Below are 22,311 nucleotides of genomic sequence, written 5' to 3'. Positions count from 1 at the left end.
ACAGGGTGGCTACAGCAAGCAAGAGACAGCTTTTGTCTTGTGGGATGTTGGACAACAACATGTAACTGACAGTAGCCAAGAAACACAGCAGTGTGAACTGGCTCACAGGAAAAGCTGCCTCAATATCTGAGCATACCACAGTCTATTTCTGTAGCAGAAATGCTGCATCCTATCTCATGCACTCAGGAGATTACCATACTAATAATATTTTCAGAAGAATGAATCTCTAGATGCTCATTTCATTTGGATTATTTCCTGATATCATCTTTCTCCATTTCTCCATTTTGTGTGTGTGTGTGGGGGGGGGGATGGATGCCTATTCCCTTAGACAAAGGGTATAATGAAACTAACCCTACATGGGACACCAGCCTGTTACAGAATGCATGTGAATTCAAACAAGCACCCCTCAACACATGCACGCACACACACACACACACACACACACACACACACACACACACACACACACACACACACACACACACAGACGTACAAAATATTATATCCAAACACACATGCATGCATGCAAATCCATACCCGCTCATATACAATCACACACACATATCAATGGCCGGCTTGGAGCTTTGCAATGTTGCCCACCAACATATCTTTGACATGTGGTAAGAAACTGGAAACCAAAGTGAGAATCCATGTGGGCACAAAGAGGACCCACAAACTGCACAGAAGGCAAACCAGCCAAGAAACAAGCTGGAAAAAATGGAAAACCAAGTGCTATGAGGTAGCAAAAGTAGCCACTACACCACTTGAGCATTCTTAAAGTAACATCTACAGGGTAATAAGAAAGCTCAAAGAGGGCAGATGATAATGGTGGTATGCTCCTGCTATGTTATTTAATTATGTATGTATTTATTATTTATTCATTTGTGTACATTAGTTCAGGGTAGGTTGCTGTTGTTGTGTCTTTCGGCTTTTCCCTATTAGGGGTCGCCACAGCAGTGTTGTTGTGTCTTTAGGCTTTTCTCGGTTAGGGGTCGCCACTGTGGAACTCCGGTCCGCTAATGATTGGCAATAGATTTTTATGTGCCGGGTTGCTGGCCCTGACGTACAATCTTCAACAAAGGTACGCACATTCACGCATGTCTCCACACAGAAGACACTCTAGCTGAGAATCGAACAGGACAATGTCCCACTGTGAGGCAACAACGCTACCGCAGCACCACCACTGCAAATCAGGGTAACACTGACTTTTGAAATTACCCATCATGAACATCAGACATTTCAACTATATAGCAGTTCTGAATACCCATTCTTTTTTTTTTCTTTTTAAGTCTGTTATACAAAAATTCAGGCCTGTCAAGCCAAACCTACTAACTATGAACACACACATTTCAGAATTCTTATGACCTTGTCAACATAGCGTAAGAAGATTACTTGGTTAACGTTTATAAATGCAGGGTTGTCATAACCAGCTCATGTCCATAACCATTAGGGTGTCTGCAAAATATCCCATATAACAAACTAAAACAATGAGTAAAAAAGTCACACAGACAAACCAATCAGGAAAAACTACACGGAAAAACCTATCCGAGCTAGTGTTTCCACTGTATGATTCCTTAAACCTCTTGTATTAGAGGCACACGGGATATACGCAAATTACCCTTATGGACATCAAGTGTTTCAGCTATATGGCAGTTTTGAATGCCTATGACTTTTTTTTCTAAGTCTGTTATGGACAAATTCAGGCCAACAGAGCCAAACCCCACTAGCTGTGGACATGCATGTTTCAGCCTTCTTATGGCATCGTCAGCACAGTTAATAAAGCCAATTCAGGCCAATAAATAATGACTCTAATAGAAGAGGGACTACATAAAGCAAATTACATAAAGCAGGTAATTAATGAGAACATTTACATACTTGCTATGTAGGGCACTGGTAGCAAAGTTTAGCCCATACAAATGGCAAAAGAAAAATAAATATGAAAAGTTAAGGGTGGTTTGACAAAATGTACTGCTTATCTGGGAACTGTTAAAAAAAAAGTGAAATTAGATTATTAACAAAAAACTGCTAGTTAATTATCTGATGTTGGAAAAAAAGAAGGGGGGTGTAATTACAGAATAGCTGGTGTAAAATTCACTACTAATCTAAGGGGGGAGCAGCGAAAGCCAACACATTCTGGCTAGGCTTATAGATGCCCTCGGGCAGATACCCTAGTACTTACCTATGAACCTATGAACTAGTAACTCAAGTGTATATCAAAGTATGATGCATGGTAATGTTCCCATTATCAGACAGCCCTCCAGTTTCTTTATTTTCTCCCTGTAAACAACAATTTTGACTACAGGAGTTGTCTCAAGAACAAGGTAGTAGCATGCCTCAAAACTTACACATTAGGTTGTTAAGTAAGTCTCAGCAGCTAAAGTTGCTCCTTTAAGCATTATCTTGATGACACAGCATCTGACAGCCTCATATCCTGACAATGCTTTATTAGATACGTTACAATTTGGAAGGTAAATTCTGGTAGAAATCTGCTTTATGTTACAACATGTCACCAAACACCTTCAAATGAACGTTATCAGGTTAAAAAATGCAACACTCCAAATGCATCTAAGAACCAGAGGTGTGTTTTGTGTGTGTGTGTGTGTGTGTGTGTGTGTGTGTGTGTGTGTGTGTGTGTGTGTGTGTGTGTGTGTGTGTGTGTGTGTGTGTGTGTGTGTGTTTGTGTGTGTTGAGGGGGGAACACAGTGCTAATGAAAATCAAAATATTCTCCTTTCCAGGTAATGTGCAAATGTTACAAAATGCTGTAAAACAAGCCTAAGCCATCTGATTTAAGGCTCCCAGTAAAGCATTCTATAACAAGTAAAGGCATGCTAATGATGACACAGAAATATTTTTACTGTAATAAGAATGTAGACAAGGAATGCTTTATATGGCAGGAATTTAGATAATGACTGTGGGGGTGCACTCCAGCTGGAAGAAACATTGTTAATGCAAGATGTTAAGTTAAACTGGGTCTATGTCATTTTACCGAATTTACATATGAAAGAAACTGAAAAGAAAGAGAGGACAACATGGAAACTGCAGAACAACGAACGTTCACAAAAATTAAACTTACAAGATCGAAACAAACACATTCAATCCATTACAGGAGAAATAGACGTCTGTCCCTTTAAATTACACTGTGATTTACAGCAAGTTCTGCAGCAAACATAGAGCACTTTCCGGATAACAATTGTTCCAGTGAAATTATGAACATAGTGTTCTATTTAGCTTCACAATGACCTTTTTCTACTGGGGCTGTGCCCCCCCCCACACCCAATGCAGATTATGTATACCAACTCCAAGATCACACTACAGTGGGGAAAAGGATGAATTTCCTGATCCTCACTGTACTGTGATCTCTATTCAAATGCTACGAGATTCCAAAAAAAAAAAAAAAAAAAAATATATATATATATATATATATATATATATATATATATATATATATATATATGTATATATATATATATATATATATATATATATATATATATATGTATATATGGGTCTACTTCAGAAGATCGACAGACCATTTGATCGACATTCATTTGGTCAACAGCTCATTTGGTTGACAACCAGTATTCAAGGCACTTAGGGATTTGCCCCCCTCCCCAACGTTGTGCGACCCTGGAGTTGATATATATAGCTAGGGGGGTGTAGGGGGCACAGCATTTAAAATGTGTAGTTTTTCTTGTATTTTCATGCTTTTAAACAAAAATAGGTGGGGGGCTTTGCTCACTACTCCATCGGCCAGATGTTGCAATGATTTCATATTCATCAGCATATGCTGGAGCTTGAAAGCTCTGAGATTTTTTTTTTTTTTTTGCTAACTTGACTTCAGTACTGAAGCTGTATGAGACAGTGCAGTGCTAAAGATGTCACATAGTCTGTTATGGATGTAGGAAGGCTGAATACTATAATTGCATACATTATTCGTATAAGGGCGTGTGTGTGTGGCATTAACATTGCCTGATATCTATACTGCTGTGCTGAACTGTGCTCTTAGGGAAAAAATACAAGTACACCATTACATTTAAAACAATGACATAACAAGAGATAATTACTAAATGTGTATCAGGTTTACTGTATTCTAGTGTGCAGCTGAGTGATTACCACATCATCAAACCTGACCCGTCAAACAACATAAAAAGGTTTCTGATGGAAGGGTAAAATCCCAATACCTCCTTACTCGACAGATAACCATTTTTGAGTCACAAAGGTAAGGCTGGTCTTCCTTCTTCCCATTCAAAGTGTTAGGGTTGATGCAGTGGCCAGTACTGGAATGGACATCAAAATGAAGTATATGGCCCCACTCTGTGAACACCACACTAAATAGGTCATTACAACAACAGAGTAACACAAACCTGTAAATGGACATAATCATAATCTTCCATCCAGCCGCTTTCACTGTTTTCATAATGATCCTCTGGCGACTCCTCTGCAGTGAATTTAGGTGGGGATGGCAGAGGCCTGGACTGAATGTTTGATTTGTCTGTGGACCCTGTATGATGGACCTGAAGGTTGTTATTTGACACCATGCTACCACTCTCAAGTCCCATCTGGGAGGAATCTCGTTTTGAGTCCCCTGAAACAGACTGATGCTTTGTCCTTTTAAAAAGTAATGAAGCATTCCCATGCAAAAAGGATGCAAGCTGTTTTGTGTCATCAGGAATTCCTCGAGAGTGCATGACAATTCGGTCCAAGTCATCGGAAGAGTTCTGCTTGTTTATAACCAATGCATTTATAGCCCAGTTACAACTGTCAAGTGCCTGAGTGTGTTTTAGTAGAATCTGATAAGCTTCCTCCATTTTCTGAAGCTGTTTACTGAGCTTTGTGTATAAAGTGCGATCTGTTGCTTGAGCGGCATTATTGACAGCCCCTCGTGAAAATTCAAGCAAATCTTTTACAGAATTTTTTACTCTTTCTACAGCAGTCCTGATATTTTGTACATTTGGTTCCATCTGCTCAGGAGTTCTCCAGCTTTTGTTGATGAAGGACATTAGATGGGAGACAGAACTTTCAACACTGTGCTGCAACTTTGCCAACATGTCCATTGCAACATCTAAGTCCAAATTCAGCTCCTTTCCAGTTGTCTTAGGTGAGATGGCAGCAGACTCCTTAACAGGGATAATGTCAAGTGAGGAGGTGGAAACATTACTTCGTGTACTACCAGTGCTTGAAGCAGATAATCTCTTGAAATTGTTTGTCAGTTCTTCTGATGCTTTCACATCTCTGTCCACTTGAGGAGGAATATCATATATGTAGTCTGTGTCATCCTCAATGGTGGCCTTCCCACTAGAAGGCCCTAAAACCTCTCTTGGGACATCATAGACATCCTGAAACAATATATGTCCCCCAGGCTTCTTCAAGCTTGGTGGAACATCATAAATATCTTGAGAAATAGTTACATCCATGACTTTCCCACCTGGTGGAGGTATGTCATACACATCATCTGACTGAAACTCTTCCTGTACAGGACCAGCATGTAAAAGTGCCTGAGAAGGTAGCCTGGGAGGGTCATATGTTTTCTTCTTTGCAAATGCTGGAGGAATATCATAAGTTTCTTCTCTTACAGCTCTGTCAGGGACATCTTTACTTACAGAGGGAGGAATATCATAGACCTGAAATATTAAAACAAAAAAATAAATAAAATTAACATTTTTCAGGCAGTTTACCATAATGTTACATTTAAATAAATTTATATTTTAATTGCTGCATACTCAAGGAAAGGAATTTAAAAATTGTTAGTAAAAAAACATTTTTTATAATGAAGTCTTAGTACCTGCCAGGTTGTTTCAGGTTAGCAGTACTGAGAGGCTGATAGATACAAGGAAAAGAGCCATATAAAATGTATTTAACAGGAATTTGCTGAAATATTTGAAAACTGAAAGGTGCACAAATCTAAAAGATGGACATATAAGAGCTAAACTCCATCCTTGTATTTTTAAACAGTGGAAGACATGGAAGGAGCAGATAGTTGGATACAAATCTTGATATGTCTGTGATGATAGGAGCCAGCCATATCACACTTTGTTTTTTGCTTTTTATTCATTCAGAAAGATTACACTAAGTGGACATGTAGTCTACACGTTGCTTTATGAATCCCCTTCACTATTTAAGGCTGCAAGAAAATAAATAGGAAAACTAAAATTAGGACAAAAAAGGTGTGAGTTATGTTTCTGCTGTCTCTTCACTCTGAGTGGTATGCAATTCAAGTAGGCGTTAATGCATCGAAACAGCATCGATTTATTCAGAACACAGGGATCATTAACTCTAGACAGTAATGTCAGCTGAATTTTTGAGTGGTGCCCTCTGGCAAAAGTTAGCTATAAGCTCCAAAGCACAGTTTTGTCATATTTTCTCAAGGGATATTAATACCTATGGCACAGAGTAAATGAGCAGGGGAAAGTAAAACCAACAACACAAAGTCAATAAAATAAGCCACTTGTTAAAGAACAAAATCATGACACCCCCCCTGAAATTTGCAACTAACAATCACAATGTCATTAAAAATTTGCTGACAACTGCCCCAAAAGCTACACAAATAAGTCTCATCAATGTAAGTGAAGGGCGAAATTACATTATATTGTGAGAAAAAGGTGTTGATAGAAAACAAAATCTGGATAGATAGGCTGTCCTATCATGTAATTTTGTCATAAAACAAAACACCATAGAAAACAAAATCTGGATAGATAGGCTGTCCTATCATGCAATTTTGTCATAAAACAAAACACCATAGAAAACAAAATCTGGATAGATAGGCTGTCCTATCACGTAATTTTGTCATAAAACAAAACACCATAAATAACTTAGAATGAGTCATGACACAATAGATTCAGATGAAATGAAAACAAACATACTACTTTCTGCCGATTTCTTTAAGGAAACATTAAATGAGAATAAAATAATTTTAATGAAAGACATAAAGAAAATATAAAAACTGATTTAGTTAAGTTTCTGCAGATGAAATACCAGGTAGGTATAACAGAATCAGGAAAACTACATGTGACTTGATGGTTTTAAAAAATGAGAAATACTAAGAGTGCTGTATGGACATAAAGAATGTTTGATGTGAAGAAAGCACAGTTGTGTACACTTACCAAAAATGTAGATGTTTGAGTGTATTCACTGTTGCAGTCATCACTTTTGGGTTATCTGCTTGCAGTAGCCCTCAGTTGGCCTGATTAACAAAGTCTTGGGTTCTGCGTCAGTTGCTGTCCCTTCTTCCATGACGTCAGGTCGTCGGGGGTATAAAACATGCAGCCTACGCCATTACGTCAGTTTTTATTGCCCCAGATGCCAGGTCCCCCCTTTATGGGAAGCAATTAAACCTATAAATATGCAAGGTAATACCTCCAACAAAAAAGCAAATACACCAAAAAGCTTTTGAAGATAGCAAAAGGAAAGTAGAGGTATATCCAAAAAAAGAAGGGGGCTGGAGGGAGGGTAACCAGGACTGCAACAGTGAATACACTCGAACATCTACATTTATGGCAAGTGCACACAACTGTACTATGTTTTTCATGTTTCACTGTTGCAGTCATCACTTTTGGAGAGATTCCCAAAGCTAAGGATGGGAGGAGGAATTTAAATATAATTAGGACCAGCTAAAAGGCCCTGCAAGACTGCAGTGGAAAAGCCAGCTCTGGATTTAGAGAAAATTGACAGATGGTAATGCTTGGTGAAAGTATGTACAGAACTCCAGGTAGCGGCTTCTAGGATGTCCCTGGAAGGGATGCCTCTGAGAAAGGCTGTAGAGGTAGATGCAGGCCTGGTACAGTGGAGTCTGATCCCCTGTGGGATAGGTTTTCCATGGTGTTTGTAGCAGAAATGAATGCAATGGCCTATCAATTTGGAAATGGTTTGCTTTGAAATAGCCTTTCCCTCTGCCCCTGCAGCAAATGCCACCAGCAGTTGATCAGATTTCCTTTGAGGTTTAGTTCTGTCCAAGTAGAATCTAAGCTGTCTGTGTATGTCTAAGGAGTGCAGAATCCATTCCCCTTTGTTCTGTAGATTAGGAAAGAAGGTTGGCAAATGTATAGGCTGATTAAGGGCCACACTGGATACCACCTTGAGCATGAAGGAGGGATTGGTCCTAAGGGACACCCTGTCTGCATGAAAGATGATGAAAGGCTCCACTGCCATGAGGGCCTGTAATTCAGATACCCTTCTTGCTGAAGTGATTGCTAAAAGGAAAGCTGTTTTCCAGGAAAGGAATTTTAAGTCCGCAGTGGCAGCTGGCTCAAAAGGAGAAAGGGTGAGCTTTTCCAATACAAAGTTGAGGTCCCAGGCTGGAGGTGGAGCTCTCCTGGGTGGTCATAGATATTTGGCCCCTCTGAGGAACTGCTTAAGTAGTGGATGAGAGAAGAGGGGTGGTTCTGTGTTATAATGAGCTGAGATGGCTGAGGCGTGAATTTTGATGGAGGAGAAAGACAGGCCCTTATGAAGCATCTCAGTTAGGTATTGTAAAATCTGAGGTAAATTGGGCACTGTTGTGCTCATCCCTTGAGCTTGGTTCCAGGCACAGAATCTTTTCCATTTTTCAGCATAAGACTTTATGGCACTAGGCCTCCTTGCCTCTAAAATTATATCAATCACTGGTTTACTGAGGGATGGTAAAGGAGAAATTATGTAATTAGCCAGGCTGTTAGATTCAGTGCTTGAAGTTGAAAGTGCAGAATTTGGTTCTCCTGCTGAGACAATAGAGTAGGAGTCTGAGGCAGGTGCCACGGGGCCCACAGTGACACACTGCGCAAGAGGGGGTACCAGTGTTGGCGTGGCCCGTCTGGTGCAATCAAAATCTTCCTTGGTTTGTCTTGTTTGATCTTTAGTAGTACTTTGGAGAGCAGAGGTAGAGGGGGAAAGGTATAAACTGAAAGGTTTTTCCAGCTGAAGGACAGAGCATCCACTTTCCAAGCTTGTTTGTGGGGAGTCCTTGTGCAGAATCTGTTCAACTGATAGTTTTGGGGGGAGGCAAACAGGTCTATATCTGGGCTCCCCCATTTGCTTGTCAACATGTTGAAAATCCTTGGTTCTAGTTTCCACTCGTGTGGGTCCATTAGGTTTCTGCTTAGTTCATCTGCAAGTGTATTTAGTTTTCCTGGCAGGAATTGAGCTTGTAAATGTACTTGATAGCTCAGGGCTGTGCTCCACAAGGCCATGGCTAATCTGCAGAGGGGGTAATAATGTGTACCCCCTTGCTTGTTTATGTACCACATAACAATGGTGTTGTCCGTCATTATCAGTCATTGTCCTGGAATAATGTGGTCCTTGAAGGCTGTCAGAGCATTCTGCACAGCTAACATTTCTTTTTGATTGATATGCAGGTGCATTTGACTTGGGTTCCATTTGCCCTGAATGCACTTCCCTGCCAGGTGGGCCCCCCATGCATAGTCCGATGTGTCTATTGCTAAGGTTTGGGCAGCAGAATTCTTTCCCCCTTGTTCTGCCCACCAAAGGAATTCTAGGCATAGGCAAGGTATGATAGGAATCATTGCTTCTAGATCCTGTGAATGTTGACACCATAGGCTTTTGAGATACCATTGCAGTTTCCTCATATGCAGCCTTGCATATGGAATTAGAAGAATGCAGGAGGCCATGAACCCCAAGGCTTGCAGTATTTGCCTTGCAGATAGCTGGGTTTTGTAGCCACTTGTTTGAACTAGGTTGTCAAATGAATCCGTTTCTCTGGCATGAGGAAAGCCATCTGGGCAGTTGTATTCAGGCTTGCTCCCAGGAATATAATTTGTTGACAGGGTAGCAGGTGTGATTTATTTTCGTTTATGGTGTATCCCAGACAAGTCAATACCCTTTGAACAATGGCCAGATGATTCAAAAGTATGTCCTGGCTTTCTGCGTGAATTAGACAATCATTCAAATATGGGTATATTTGAATATTTCTTTGCCTGCAGAATACAATGACTGGAGCTAGGCACTTTGTGAATACCCTGGGCACAGTAGATAAGCCAAAGGGCAGTGCAGAGAAAATACAGTTGTGTACACTTACCATAAATGTAGATGTTCAAGTGTATTCACTGTTGCAGTCATTACATTTGGGTAATCCTGCTGGCAGGTTGCCCTCAGTCGGCCTGAATTCCAAAGTCTTGGGTCCTGCATCGGCTGCTATCGTCCCTTCCCTGACGTCAGGTCATCAGGGGTATAAAAGAAGCAGCCGATGCCATTTTCTTCAGGTTTTTCTTGCCCCAGATGTCAGGTGCCCCCTTGTATGAATCAGAGAAGGAAAGAAAAGTTCCAGCAGAAAAAAGGGGGATGGCGGGTGGGTAACCTGGACTGCAACAGTGAATACACTCAAACATCTACATTTATGGTAAGTGTACACAACTGTCCTATGTTCTTCGTATTTCACTGTTGCAGTCATTACATTTGGGTAGAGTCCCAAAGCTAAGGTTGGGAGGCTGGAGCTAAACAGCATTAGGAGCGGCTATGAGGCCCTGCAGAACTGCAGTGGCAAAGCTTGCCCTGGACTTAGAGTAGAGTGGCAGATGATAGTGCTTTATAAAGGTGTGCACTTAACTCCATGTAGCAGCCTCTAAAATGTCTTTGGTTGGTACTCCCCTGAGAAAGGATGCTGAAGTGGCTGCAGCTCTGGTGGAATGTGGCCTAATGCCCTTAGGCACTGGCTTGCCATGTTGTAAATAGCAGAAGCAAATGCAGTGGCCTATCCACTTTTAAATAGTCTGCTTTGATATAGCCTTTCCTTGTGATCATGCAGCATATGCCACTAGTAATTGCTCTGTCTTCCTGAAAACTTTAGTTCTGATCAAGTAGAATCTAAGATGTCTGTGTACGTCCAAAGAATGCAGAATTCTTTCCCCCTTGTTCTGTAGATTTGGATAAAAAGTTGGCAGATGAATAGTTTGGTTAAGAGCCACACTGGATACCACCTTAGGCATAAATGTTGGGTTTGTCCTCAGTGAGACCCTGTCTGGATAAAAAATGATAAAGGGTTCCACAGCCATGAGTGCCTGTAGCTCTGAAACTCGTCTTGCAGAAGTTATTGCTAGGAGCAGAGCTGTTTTCCAAGATAAAAACTTTATATCAGCAGTAGCAGCTGGCTCAAAAGGAGGCAGGGTGAGTTTTTCCAAGACATAGTTGAGGCCTCACACAGGTATTGGTGATCTCCTTGGGGGCCTTAAATTTTTGGCTCCTCTGAGGTACTGCTTTAATAAAGGATGAGAAAAGATTGATGGCTCTGTATTGTAATGAGCCAAAATAGCAGAGGCATGAATTTTAATTGATGAAAAAGATAGGCATTTGTCCAGCATCTCAGTTAAGTATTGCAAAATCTCGGGAATATTTGGTACAGCTGTATCAGTTCCTTGTGCCTGGTTCCAAGCACAGAATCTCTTCCATTTCCCAGCATAAGATTTTGTAGTACTAGGCCTTCCGGCTTCCAAAATGACATCCATCACAGCTTTACTGAGGGGTGTGTTTTGTATGACTACATTATCCGCCATGCTGCCAGGTTTAAAGTACTGAGTTGGCTGTGCAGGATCTGATTGTTTTGCTGGGACAGTAGATGAGGTAAGGTCCAAGCTGGGCATTGAGACAAGTTCCTTAGGATTGGATACCAGTACTGGCGTGGCCAGTCTGGGGCAATCAGTATCATCTTTGGCTTCTCCTGTCTGACCTTTAGGAGAACCTTGGGGAGGAGAGGCAGTGGAGGAAAGGCATATAATGATAGTTTTTTTCCAGCTGAAAGATAAGGCGTCCACTTTCAATGCTTGTCTGTGATAAGTCCTTGTGCAGAAACTTTTTAGTTGGTAGTTGTGAGGGGAGGCAAATAGATCTATGTCCGGGCATCCCCATTTCCTTGTTATCATGCTGAAGACTTGTGGATCCAGCTGCCACTAGTGGGGATCCATGAGGTTTCTGCTTAGTTCATCTGCCAGAGTGTTTTCCTTTCCTGGCAGGAATTGTGCCTGCAGATGTACTTGGTAAGTCAATGCTGTGTCCCACAAAGTCATGGTTAGTCTGCAAAGGGGGTAAGAATGTGTGCCTCCCTGCTTGTTTATATACCACATGACCGTGGTGTTGTCTGTCTTTATCAGTAGTTGTCCCAAATGAAGTAGGTCCTTGAAGGCTGTCAGGGCATTTTGAACAGCTAGCATCTCTTTTTGATTGATATACAGATGCATTTGGTTTGAGGACCATGTGCCCTGAATGCACCTTCCTGCCATGTGGGCCCCCCAGGCATAATCTGATGCATCCATTGTTAGTGTCTGTCTGGCTGGGGGTAATGTGAATGGCTGTCCCTTGTTCTGGTGACAAGCCTTTGCCCACCATCGAAACTCCTGTTGCAGGCAGGGAATGAGAGTAATCATTGTTTCCAGGCTGTGGCAATGTTGAGTCCAAACACTTTTTAGGTACCATTGAAGTTTCCTCATATGCAGTCTTGCATATGGAATTAGTACGATGCAGGATGCCATGAAGCCCAAAGCCTGCAGAATTTTTCTTGCAGATAACTGGACCTTTGCTGCCAGCATTTTGAAATAGGTAGTCAGTTGCCTTTGTTTGTCTGGCATGATATAAACAATCTGGGCAGTTGTATTTAAGCTTGCACCCAGGAATATTATCTCTTGAGAGGGTACTAGTTTTGATTTATTTTCGTTGACTGTGTACCCTAGGCATGTTAGAAGTCTTTTCACAAACGCCAGATGCTGTAGAAGAATGTCCTTGTTCTCTGCTTGAATTAGACAGTCGTCCAAGTAAGGATATATTTGTATTCCTCTTTGTCTGCAGAATGCAATTACTGGTGCCAGGCACTTTGTAAAGACCCTGGGCGCAGTAGATAAGCCAAAGGGCAGTGCAGAGAATTGGTAATGCATTGAGCCAGCCTTGAATCTGAGGTATCTTCTGCATGATTGTCTGATTGGGACATGCAGGTATGCTTCTTTTAGGTCTAAAGTCACAAGCCAAGCATTCTTGCCCAGCATGGGCAGAAGCTGTTGCAAGGTCAACATTTTGAATTTTGGTATATCCAGGAATGAAGAACAGTCTTGAGTAAAATCCTTGTCCCTGCTCTTGCTCTGGTACTTGTTGAATGGCCCCCATGTCCATGAGGGATGAGTCTTGTTTTTGCGCCTCTGCCCATTGTTTTTTTGGCAGATCTGGCCATCCGTTTGCCTTTGGCAGGGTATGAAAATGGAACTTGTAGCCTTGTGACACTATATTTAGAACCCACTTGTCTTGGGTTATAATGTTCCAATTTTGAGAAAAAAGTGCTAATTTTCCCCCTAAGGGTGCTGCCAGAAGATAAGTGCTTGGTGCAGGCAGGGTGAAGTTATTGGGACTGTTTCCTGTATGGTTGGGATTTGTCTTCTCCAACTTTGGAGGTGGAGGCACCCCATTGCTTCAACCTGTATGAACCCTGCGCCTGGGATCTGCCTCTAGGGCATCTGGATCTGCCCCTTTGAGGTCTGTCTGACACAGGAAAGGACCAATTCTTTGTAGGCCAGTGTCTACTAAACCTAGGTGGCTGTACTTGTAAAAAATCTTTGACAGTTTGCATAGATTTAGCTTTGTCCTCCATTTTCTTTAACACCTCTTCTGCCTTAATACCAAACAAAGTATCATGCTGTAAAGGTGCATCTAATAATTTAACTTTGACATGATCAGGCATATTTTGTTCCTTTAACCAAGTATGCCTCCTAATTACAGAACCCGTAACTGCGGCCCTGCAGGAGGCCTCCAAAGAATCAAAACCACATTGCAAAGTATGCTTTCCAACTTGTTCAGCTGCATGCAATAAATCCTGCATTTCCTTGTTTTCTGCACATTCAGAGTTTAACAATATTTTCTGTTTAAGCAATGCCATGACATGTTGCTGATATCTGAGCATATGAAACTGACAGTTTAAGGCCCTTATAGCCAAGGTAGCAGATGTGTAAACCTTTTTTCCCCATCTATCCAGTGCCCTAGAATCCCTGTCAGAGGGGGTAGGGTTTTTTTGCAGCAAAAGCCTTAACTCCTTTGGGACCCTGTGAAATAGTTTCTGGGTCTGCAGCAGGGTTTTTAAAAAGGAATTTATGAGAGTCAGGAACCCTGTAATATCTGTCAGGCTTAACAGGAGCTGGAGGTAAGGAGTCAGGTGTCAGACTAGACTCCGAAAACACATAATCTACAACGTCTAACACAGGTGGAATGGCTAGAGGCCTGTGTTGAGGTAGTAAAAGGAAATCCCTGAGCCTTTTTTTAGATTATGAAAAATCTTGGCTGTCCCAATGGAAATGCTCCCTCATGGTATGCAAGGTTTCCCCAAAAGAATAGTCCTCTGGTGGAGAAGCTGAAGGAATAGATTCTTCAGCATCAGAATCCTCATAGGGGGGTAGAGAATATTCCTGATCAGAAGAGGAATCAGAAGAAATAGAAACCTGATCTGAAGATTCATAGTCAGTCTCTTGCCTAGGTCTCTTATCAGGAGGGGGATGGGAACCCCTGATCAAGGTAATCAAGTCTTCGGCCATTTTGAGCATCTGTTTTTTGGGCATAGAGGCCTGTCCACGTGGCTCTTGAGTTTGTTTCTTTTCTTTAGAAGGTGCTTTAGTCTTTGCCTTTGAAGCTGAAGTCGGTTTAATGTAAAGATGTTTAGGTCTGAATACACCCTCAGAAGCCGGTGCCTGCTAAGCGGCTCTGGACCCATCTGAGGGAATAGTGTCTGAGGCTCCAATACCTTGAGTTTCCAGCGGCATAGCCGACTCCACGTGGGAATCGGTAGTGGCCTGCAACTCTAAGGTAGCGGTCGTCAGGGGCTGTGAAAGCGCCTCACTGAGAACCGGCGAACTGGCGACTGGCTTAGGAGAAGCTTCGTCGTCAGTTTTGGACCTCGGTTGTTTATCTCTCTCCTTTTCTTTGTGTTTTTTGTAAACTCCGGTAGTTGGATGGCTATCCGACGACATTTCTTGATAATTAAACTGGCGTCCAAAATAGTTTAAAGCAAAACCATACCAACGCTTAATAGTGCATTGGTTAAATCTAGCACAAAACTGACAACCAGAAATGTTGTGATCGGGGCCTAGGCAAGGAATACAGTAAGAATGAAAATCCTTATGAGGTATTTGCTTTCCACAAGAAATACAATTATTAACTTTTTCTGACATCGGTCTGGAGCAAGAAAAAAGTTTCCTCAATGGGGTACTTAGCTTTATTGAAGACTTCGGGTCTGAAATTCGAACACGAAAATCTCAGGAGTTGGCCGACCGGCACTTTCGAACTGCTTCTGCTTCGGGCACCGCTCGGCAAGAAAGACTGAAGAAAATGGCGTTGGCTGCTTCTTTTATACCCCTGATGACCTGATGTCAGGGAAGAGACGACAGCAGCCGACGCAGGACCCAAGACTTTGGAATTCAGGCCGACTGAGGGCAACCTGCCAGCAGGATTACCTAAATGTAATGACTGTAACAGTGAAACACGAAGAACATCTGATAGTGCATGCAGCCTGCTTTGAAGCATAGGTATCTTCTGCAAGATTCCCTGATAGGGATGTGCAGGTGTGCTTCTTTTAAATATAGTGTTGCCAACTATGTATCTTTGCCTAGCATAGGAAGCAGCTGGTGAAGAGTCAGCGTCTTGAATTTTGGAATCACCAGAAAGGTATTTAGAGTAGAAAGGTCCAGGATAGGATGCCATTTATTGCCTTTTCTGGGTACCAGGAAAAGTCTCGAATAGAACCCTTGTCCATTTTCCTCTTCTGGTACCAACTGAATAGCCCCCATGCTTAAGAGAGAGTACTTGCTTTTGGGCCTCTGCCCACTGATTTGGGGGTAGATCTGGCCACCCGCTTGGTGTTGGTAAGGTGTGGAAGTGAAATGTGTATCCTTGGGACACGATATTTAAAACCCATTTGTCCTGGGTAATGAGTTCCCAGTTTTTGGCCTGCAGGCCAATCTTTCTGACTAAAGGAGCATTCAGTTGGGAAGTGCTTGGAAGTTTTAGAAGCAAGTCATTGATTCTGTTTTCCATAGGGAGGAGTCTTTCTACTCCCTGGTTTGGGTGCGGAAACCCCCCACTGCTTGGTCTTGTGTGCCCCTGGGACTGAAACCTGGGGTTTCTGCTATGTTCGGGTTTGGCTTGAGAAGACCTTGAAGAGGCTGGAAAGGACCAATTCTTAGAGGGCCAGTGCCTACTAAATCTAGGAGGCTGCACTTGTAAGAAATCTTTAACAATTTGCATAGATTTAGCTTTATCTTCCATCTTTTTAAGAACTTCCTCAGCCTTGTTGCCAAACAGGCGGTCCTGATTTAAGGGAGCATCCAGCAATTTAGCTTTAACATGATCAGGTAAAGATTGCTCCTTAAGCCAAGCATGCCTTCTGAGCACAGAACCAGTAACAGCAGCCCTGCAAGTGGCCTCTAAAGAATCAAATCCACATAGCAAAGTATGTTTTCCAACCTGTTCAGCAGAATGTATTAAATCCTGTAATTCTTTATTTTCCGCACAGTCAGGAATCAAGATCATTTTCTGGTTAAGCAATCCAATAACATGCTGTTGATACTTTAACATATGAAACTGGCAGTTTAAAGCCCTAATGGACAAGGTTGCAGAAGTGTAAACCTTCTTACCCCATTTATGCAGCGCCCTAGAATCTCTATCAGAAGGGGTAGGATTTTTAGCAGTAGAAGCCTTAATGCCCTTGGGTCCCTGTGAAATAGTCTCTGGATCCGCAATAGGATTTTTAAAAAGGAACTTGTGTGAATCAGGAACCCTGTAATATCTGTCAGGTTTTCTGGGAGCAGGAGGCAAAGAATCAGGGGCTAAACTAGATTCCAAAAAAGCATAATCAACAATGTTGTGTACAGGAGGAATAGCTAAAGGCCTACACTGAGGCAGGAGTAAGAAATCCATAAGCCTCTTTTTTGAATCAGAATAATCCTGGCTTTCCCAGTGGAAATGTTCCCTTAGAGTATGTAAGGTTTCTCCAAAAGAAAAATCCTCTGGAGGGGAAGCAGAAGGAATAGAGTCCTCTGCATCAGAATCCTCATAAGTAGATAAGGGCAAATCCAGATCATCAGAAGAATCAGAAAAATCAGAATCCAAATCAGAAGATTCATAAACAACTTCAGTCCTAGGTCTCTTAGAAGGGGGAGGCTGGCTTCCCCTGATCAAAGTTATAAGATCTTCAGCCATTCTTATCATTTGTTTTTTAGGCACAGAGGCCTGAGCATGCGGCCTGGGCATCGTTTTTTTAGGCATGGTTCGAGATTTAGGCCTAAAAGAAGGAGGAGGCATCGGTTTAATATGCAAGTCCGTAGGCCTGAATACACCCTCAGAAGCTGGAGCCTGCACAGCGGCTCTGGACCCATCCAAGGTAGGGACATCCGCAGGTTCCATAGTTGAAGCATCTCATGGCATACAGGACTCCGAATGGGTCTCAGTAGAGGCCTGCGAATCATAAGTAGCGGGTATCAGGGGCTGCAAAAGCACCTCACTGAGTACCGGTGGACTGGCGACTAGCTTAGGAGAAACGTCGTTGGCAGTTTTGGACCTTGGCAGCCTGTTTCTGTCTTTATCCTTGAGTTTTTTCGAAATCCCGGTAGTCGGATAGCTAACCGACGACATTTCTGGATAATTAAACTGAGAACTGAAACATTTAGAGGCGAAAATATACAGACGACGGATAGTGTGCTGATTAAATAAAGCACAAAACCGACAGCACGGTACATCGTGGTCAGGGCCTAGGCAAGGAATACAGTACGAATGAAAATCTTTATGAGGTATTTGCCTTCCACAAGTAACACAACTATTAACTTTTACTGACATCGGTAAGGAGCAAGAAAAAGTTTCCCCAACGGGGTACTTAGCTTTAGTTGAAGACTTCGGTTCTGAAACTCGAAAACGAAAATTTCAGGAGTCAACCGACCGGCACTTGCGAACTGCTTCTGCTTCAGGCACCGCATGGCAAGAAAGACTGACGTAATGGCGTCGGCTGCATGTTTTATACCCCTAATGACCTGACATTATGGAAGAAGGTACAGCAACCGATGCAGGACCCAAGACTTTGTTAATCAGGCCGACTGAGGGCTACTGCAAGCAGATAACCCAAAAGTGATGATGCAACAGTGAAACACGAAGAACATCTAAGGTTATATAGTCTTAAATGCCAGGATGTAGACAAACTCATGTTATGCCCACTATGTCATACACTTAAAAAATAATAAAAGCCTTGGCATATTTACCATGCTTTTATTCTATAACTTAAGAGATTTCGTTAAATGGCAATATCTTTCTTTCCTTTTTTTTTTGCTTAAACACCTTTTTCAATATTGAAAAAGTAAGCTGTCCACAAATATGGTCATTCTAGAAGTTAGCGTATAATTCCAAAAATCATGGCTATGCCCCTGATTATACTTTCCTTGTCAAAGATTGTGCATGCTGCTATGAACTACTACAAGTATAAACTTAAAACATGTCGAGGGGAACTACATGAAGAGATGGGCATACTGACACACAATGCCAGTGTCACACACATACACACACACACACACACACACACACACACACACACACACACACGCACACGCACACACACACACACACACACACACACACACACACACACACACACACACACACACACACACACAGACACACACACACACACACACACACACACACACACACACACACACACACACACACACACACACACACACACACACACACACTCTTAAATCCACATACAGATGCATGCATCCACATTATTTACAACTTGTTGCAGTTCTTTAAATCAAATATTATAGTTATGTAAAACAATAACTGCAATAAAAGTAATTCAGTAATCCTGAATATTTGTAAAAAAACTGCAGTACTAGGCACTGGGAGATGGAAATCAATTCCACTGAAGCTGGTACTTCCACTTGTTAAACTCTCAAAAAGGATACATGCATAATATCTGCATTTTTACCTCCCACTGAAGTATTCTGCACTTTAATTAGGAGGTTGAAAGCCATTAGAACTGACCAGTGAGTCGGGTAGTCACAGAGAAGCAGAAATCGTTGCGGCTGTGGGCGAAGCATTTGAGCTCGCTGCCATTACCACACTAATAATAAACGCTGAAAATATAAATGTCAAAAAATAAACCTACTGATAGCACAGTGATGATAAAAAGCCCACCTGGCACACAGCAACCTTTTAATTTTAAATGCCTAACCAACACAGCACAGAAATATTGCTCCAGCTGTAGTGGCACATTACTGACAGCACAAACTGGACTGCACTGATATACTTTAACAGAGAGTTCGTTGTTGCACACATATGCAGTACAACTAACATATTTCTGCAGCTTCTTAGTGCACAGAGACACCACTTTCAAAGAATCTGAGTTAAACAAGAGTCAAAGGCATTATTTTAATAAAGTGTAGGATGTTTATTTTTTAATAATGGTATTGTAGAAAAGCAGCACACAATGGTAGGGTCATAATCCATACATCTACCCACGGCAGGGTGACTCTAGGTTGAACACTCATTCTGTACCCATTAGAACAAAAATACCCTCTACTGTGGTTAAAATATGAATTATTTACATTCTGCCATAGTATGCTGACATACTGCAACAGCAGTACATCCTTAGTAAAAAAAAATATAACTCTTTGGAAGCTATAGCTTAATGAAAGAATATTTGTGTAAAATCTTTCCATAACCATAGATGTCCTTCTCTTCTATATGCTGCAGTATTCATAACATGAGGGAGTCCAGCCCCGGCTGACTCATAGGTCTGGCCAGTATACAAAAGTCTAATGCTACTGCGGCATCGCACGTACCTCACCTTACAGTAGCATCAGACTTTTGTACACTGGCCGGATGTACGAGTCAGCCGGGACAGACTCCCTCATGTTATGAATACTGCACATATGAATAGAAGGACATCAGATATTTTTCACTCCTCACAGCTACAAAAACCTAATTTTATGCAGGGCTTTTAATCACGATTAATACAATTACCCTGCTGCATATGTCATTCAAACATAATTTAATTAAACATATTTTGTGCATAATGCACTGTGCTTTTGTATCTTTTATGGTCAGTGCTCTTAATATGTCCGAAACTCCATAACTGTGTGTCTCTCTTTGTATTTGCATGAAAATTATACATTTTTAAGAAGGGCATCACAACTTAGGGCTTGTTTGATGAAATTATTCCCAAATAAAAAAAAATAATTTGAACAAGGTATGATATAATTTGGAATACAGTATGGAGAATCTATAACCTATTCAAGAAAGCTTATTGTTGATAGTACTGTTGTTGAAAGCTGTACTGCCAGTGCATAGTGCTAAATTCATAATGTCCAAGTCACTCAGTGGCCAAAAACAGTAACTCAGCAATGCTGTTTTGGACCACCAAGCGAGGTTAGGCACACATCCAACATATGTAGGTATGACGTTTCAAACACTTCCTGGAAGTCTACTATAAAGGTATGCAAGTGTACTGGTGGAACTGGAATCCTGTAACAGTTCTTAGACAGTGAAGGTGTTTACAGCAGTGTATCCATTTTCCCCCATCATTTCTTAACTCCGGAACTGATTAAAGGGGGGGGGGGTGCAATGAGTATGGTTTTCTGCAACTAGGGTATGAGGGCAGTGAGCAGTTTCTTGCATTTATTGGTGGGGGCACTCTGCTTTTTTTAAGTACTTGTATCTTTTTTTTTTTTTTTTTAATGAAAAGACACCACTGATTTGATTTGTAGCTGGTGACAGAGACAAGTAATGTTTTAAGTAGTATGTATTTAAATTGTGCATGTATCAGGAATATACTTGTAAAGGCTTGATATGGTAGTCTGATTAGAACTTTGGTGACTTTTTTGTTCATATTATTATTAGTGGGTTGTTGTCTTTTGGCTTTTCCCAGTTAGGGGTCGCCACAGCGGAACTCCGGTCTGCTAATGATCGGCAGTAGATTTTCATGAATGCCGAGGTGCCAGCTTAATGTTCAACCTTCAACGAAGGCATGCCCATTTACGCATGTCTTTCGAACGTCCATGCAACCGCGGGGAGGACATGCAGACTCCACACAGAAGGCACTGCCTGCACTCCAGCCGAGAATCGAATGGGAGAACATCTTGCTGTGAGGCAACAACGCTACCGTTGCACCGTTTACTAAAATATAGTTAAACTCCTGAATGTGTATTGAGAACACGGCACTATATTGCTAAGCAATGGGTGTAAAAGAGAAAACATTTCAGCAAAAGTCAACTGGCATGGGTAACAAAATTTTTCAAACACACTGACTTGCTAACTTGGTTTTCATAGAAGAGATTTTTAAGGAACTGTTCTGACCGTTCCCATTTAACAAAGAGTGGGACTTGTATAAACTCAGAGGAAATCAGAAGCCTCAGATGTAACCTCAGATTTAATACAAAGTAACAGTGGTATGATGACTACAAATTAATAGGTATGTGTGTGTACATGTGAGCAGAGGAAGTGTTTTAAATGTTGCTTTATTTTACTTGCCATGTTAATATACACCTCACTACTTTGTCACAATAAATACAGTATTAATACTTAAACATGCAAAAACCTGTATACATATATGCAACAACTGATATCCATGTGGCTTTCCCTCTTAACTAATATTTAAATATTTATTTCCTTTAGTTAATGGGGTAGTCCTACTGGACCCAAGGTTCCTTTTACAGGCATGAATGACCTAGATTAACTACATAACTAAGACAAAGCAGACATGCAATGATTTAGGTGAGTCAATATAAGGTTAACTCCGGGCATATCAAAAATCATGACATATGTTGTACAACAAAGTCACAATTACAACAGCAAACCTTGTTCTTACATAGCTTATAAATGAGTTTAAAAAAAGTTATTTACCTTCAGGTTTGCTCAACAAATATTCAAGTGACAACTTCTGTGTATAACCATACTTTTTATCGAGAGTTAACTGGATGAGATTTCAACCAAGTGATGCAGATTCAGTGATTTGAATTTGTTGCTTGTTTCTCCCCCCAAAAAATCACTGCTGATGTGATTTCAGTTTGTGCACGGGCAGTAATTCAGTGGGTATGTGCATGCTTTTTACTGCAGGTTGTAAAAATAGAGTTAGTATGTTTAAGATGATGTGACGGGGTGAAATCCCCCACATGGAGGATGAAGCAGATGTCTTTTAAACTGCTTTTCACTAGTTGAAAATTGGACCATTTTAACTTATTTATGTATGTAAGTATGTCTAGTTGACAGTTCATCTAGGTGAAACTCAAGGAAATGTAAGTGGAGCTTTTTATGACTGCAGAGAATTAAATATGAACAGATTTTAATGGAATAGAAATGACATGTTTACATTTCAG

At 41.3% G+C, this 22,311-nt stretch overlaps 1 protein-coding gene across 4 annotated transcripts in view; it reads right to left on the bottom strand.

Annotated features, from left to right (window-relative positions):
• The window catches only part of BCAR1 (BCAR1 scaffold protein, Cas family member), a 2,082,713-nt gene that overhangs the window by 46,987 nt on the left and 2,013,415 nt on the right, over nt 1-22,311 (bottom strand). For all 4 annotated transcript variants that reach the window (XM_044081461.1, XM_044081458.1, XM_044081457.1 and 1 more), the window contains one exon: nt 4,366-5,622. In XM_044081461.1, the coding sequence (XP_043937396.1) occupies nt 4,366-5,622 (1,257 nt within the window). The remainder of the gene's footprint in view (nt 1-4,365; nt 5,623-22,311) is intronic.

Source organism: Protopterus annectens, chromosome 8.part0 (genome assembly GCF_019279795.1).
Source record: "Protopterus annectens isolate FY-2018-M chromosome 8.part0, PAN1.0, whole genome shotgun sequence".
In the NCBI taxonomy this organism is placed as follows: Eukaryota; Metazoa; Chordata; order Ceratodontiformes; family Protopteridae; genus Protopterus; species Protopterus annectens.
The sequence above is the reverse complement of the archived record's forward strand: the minus strand, read 5'-3'. Positions and strand labels throughout refer to the sequence as shown.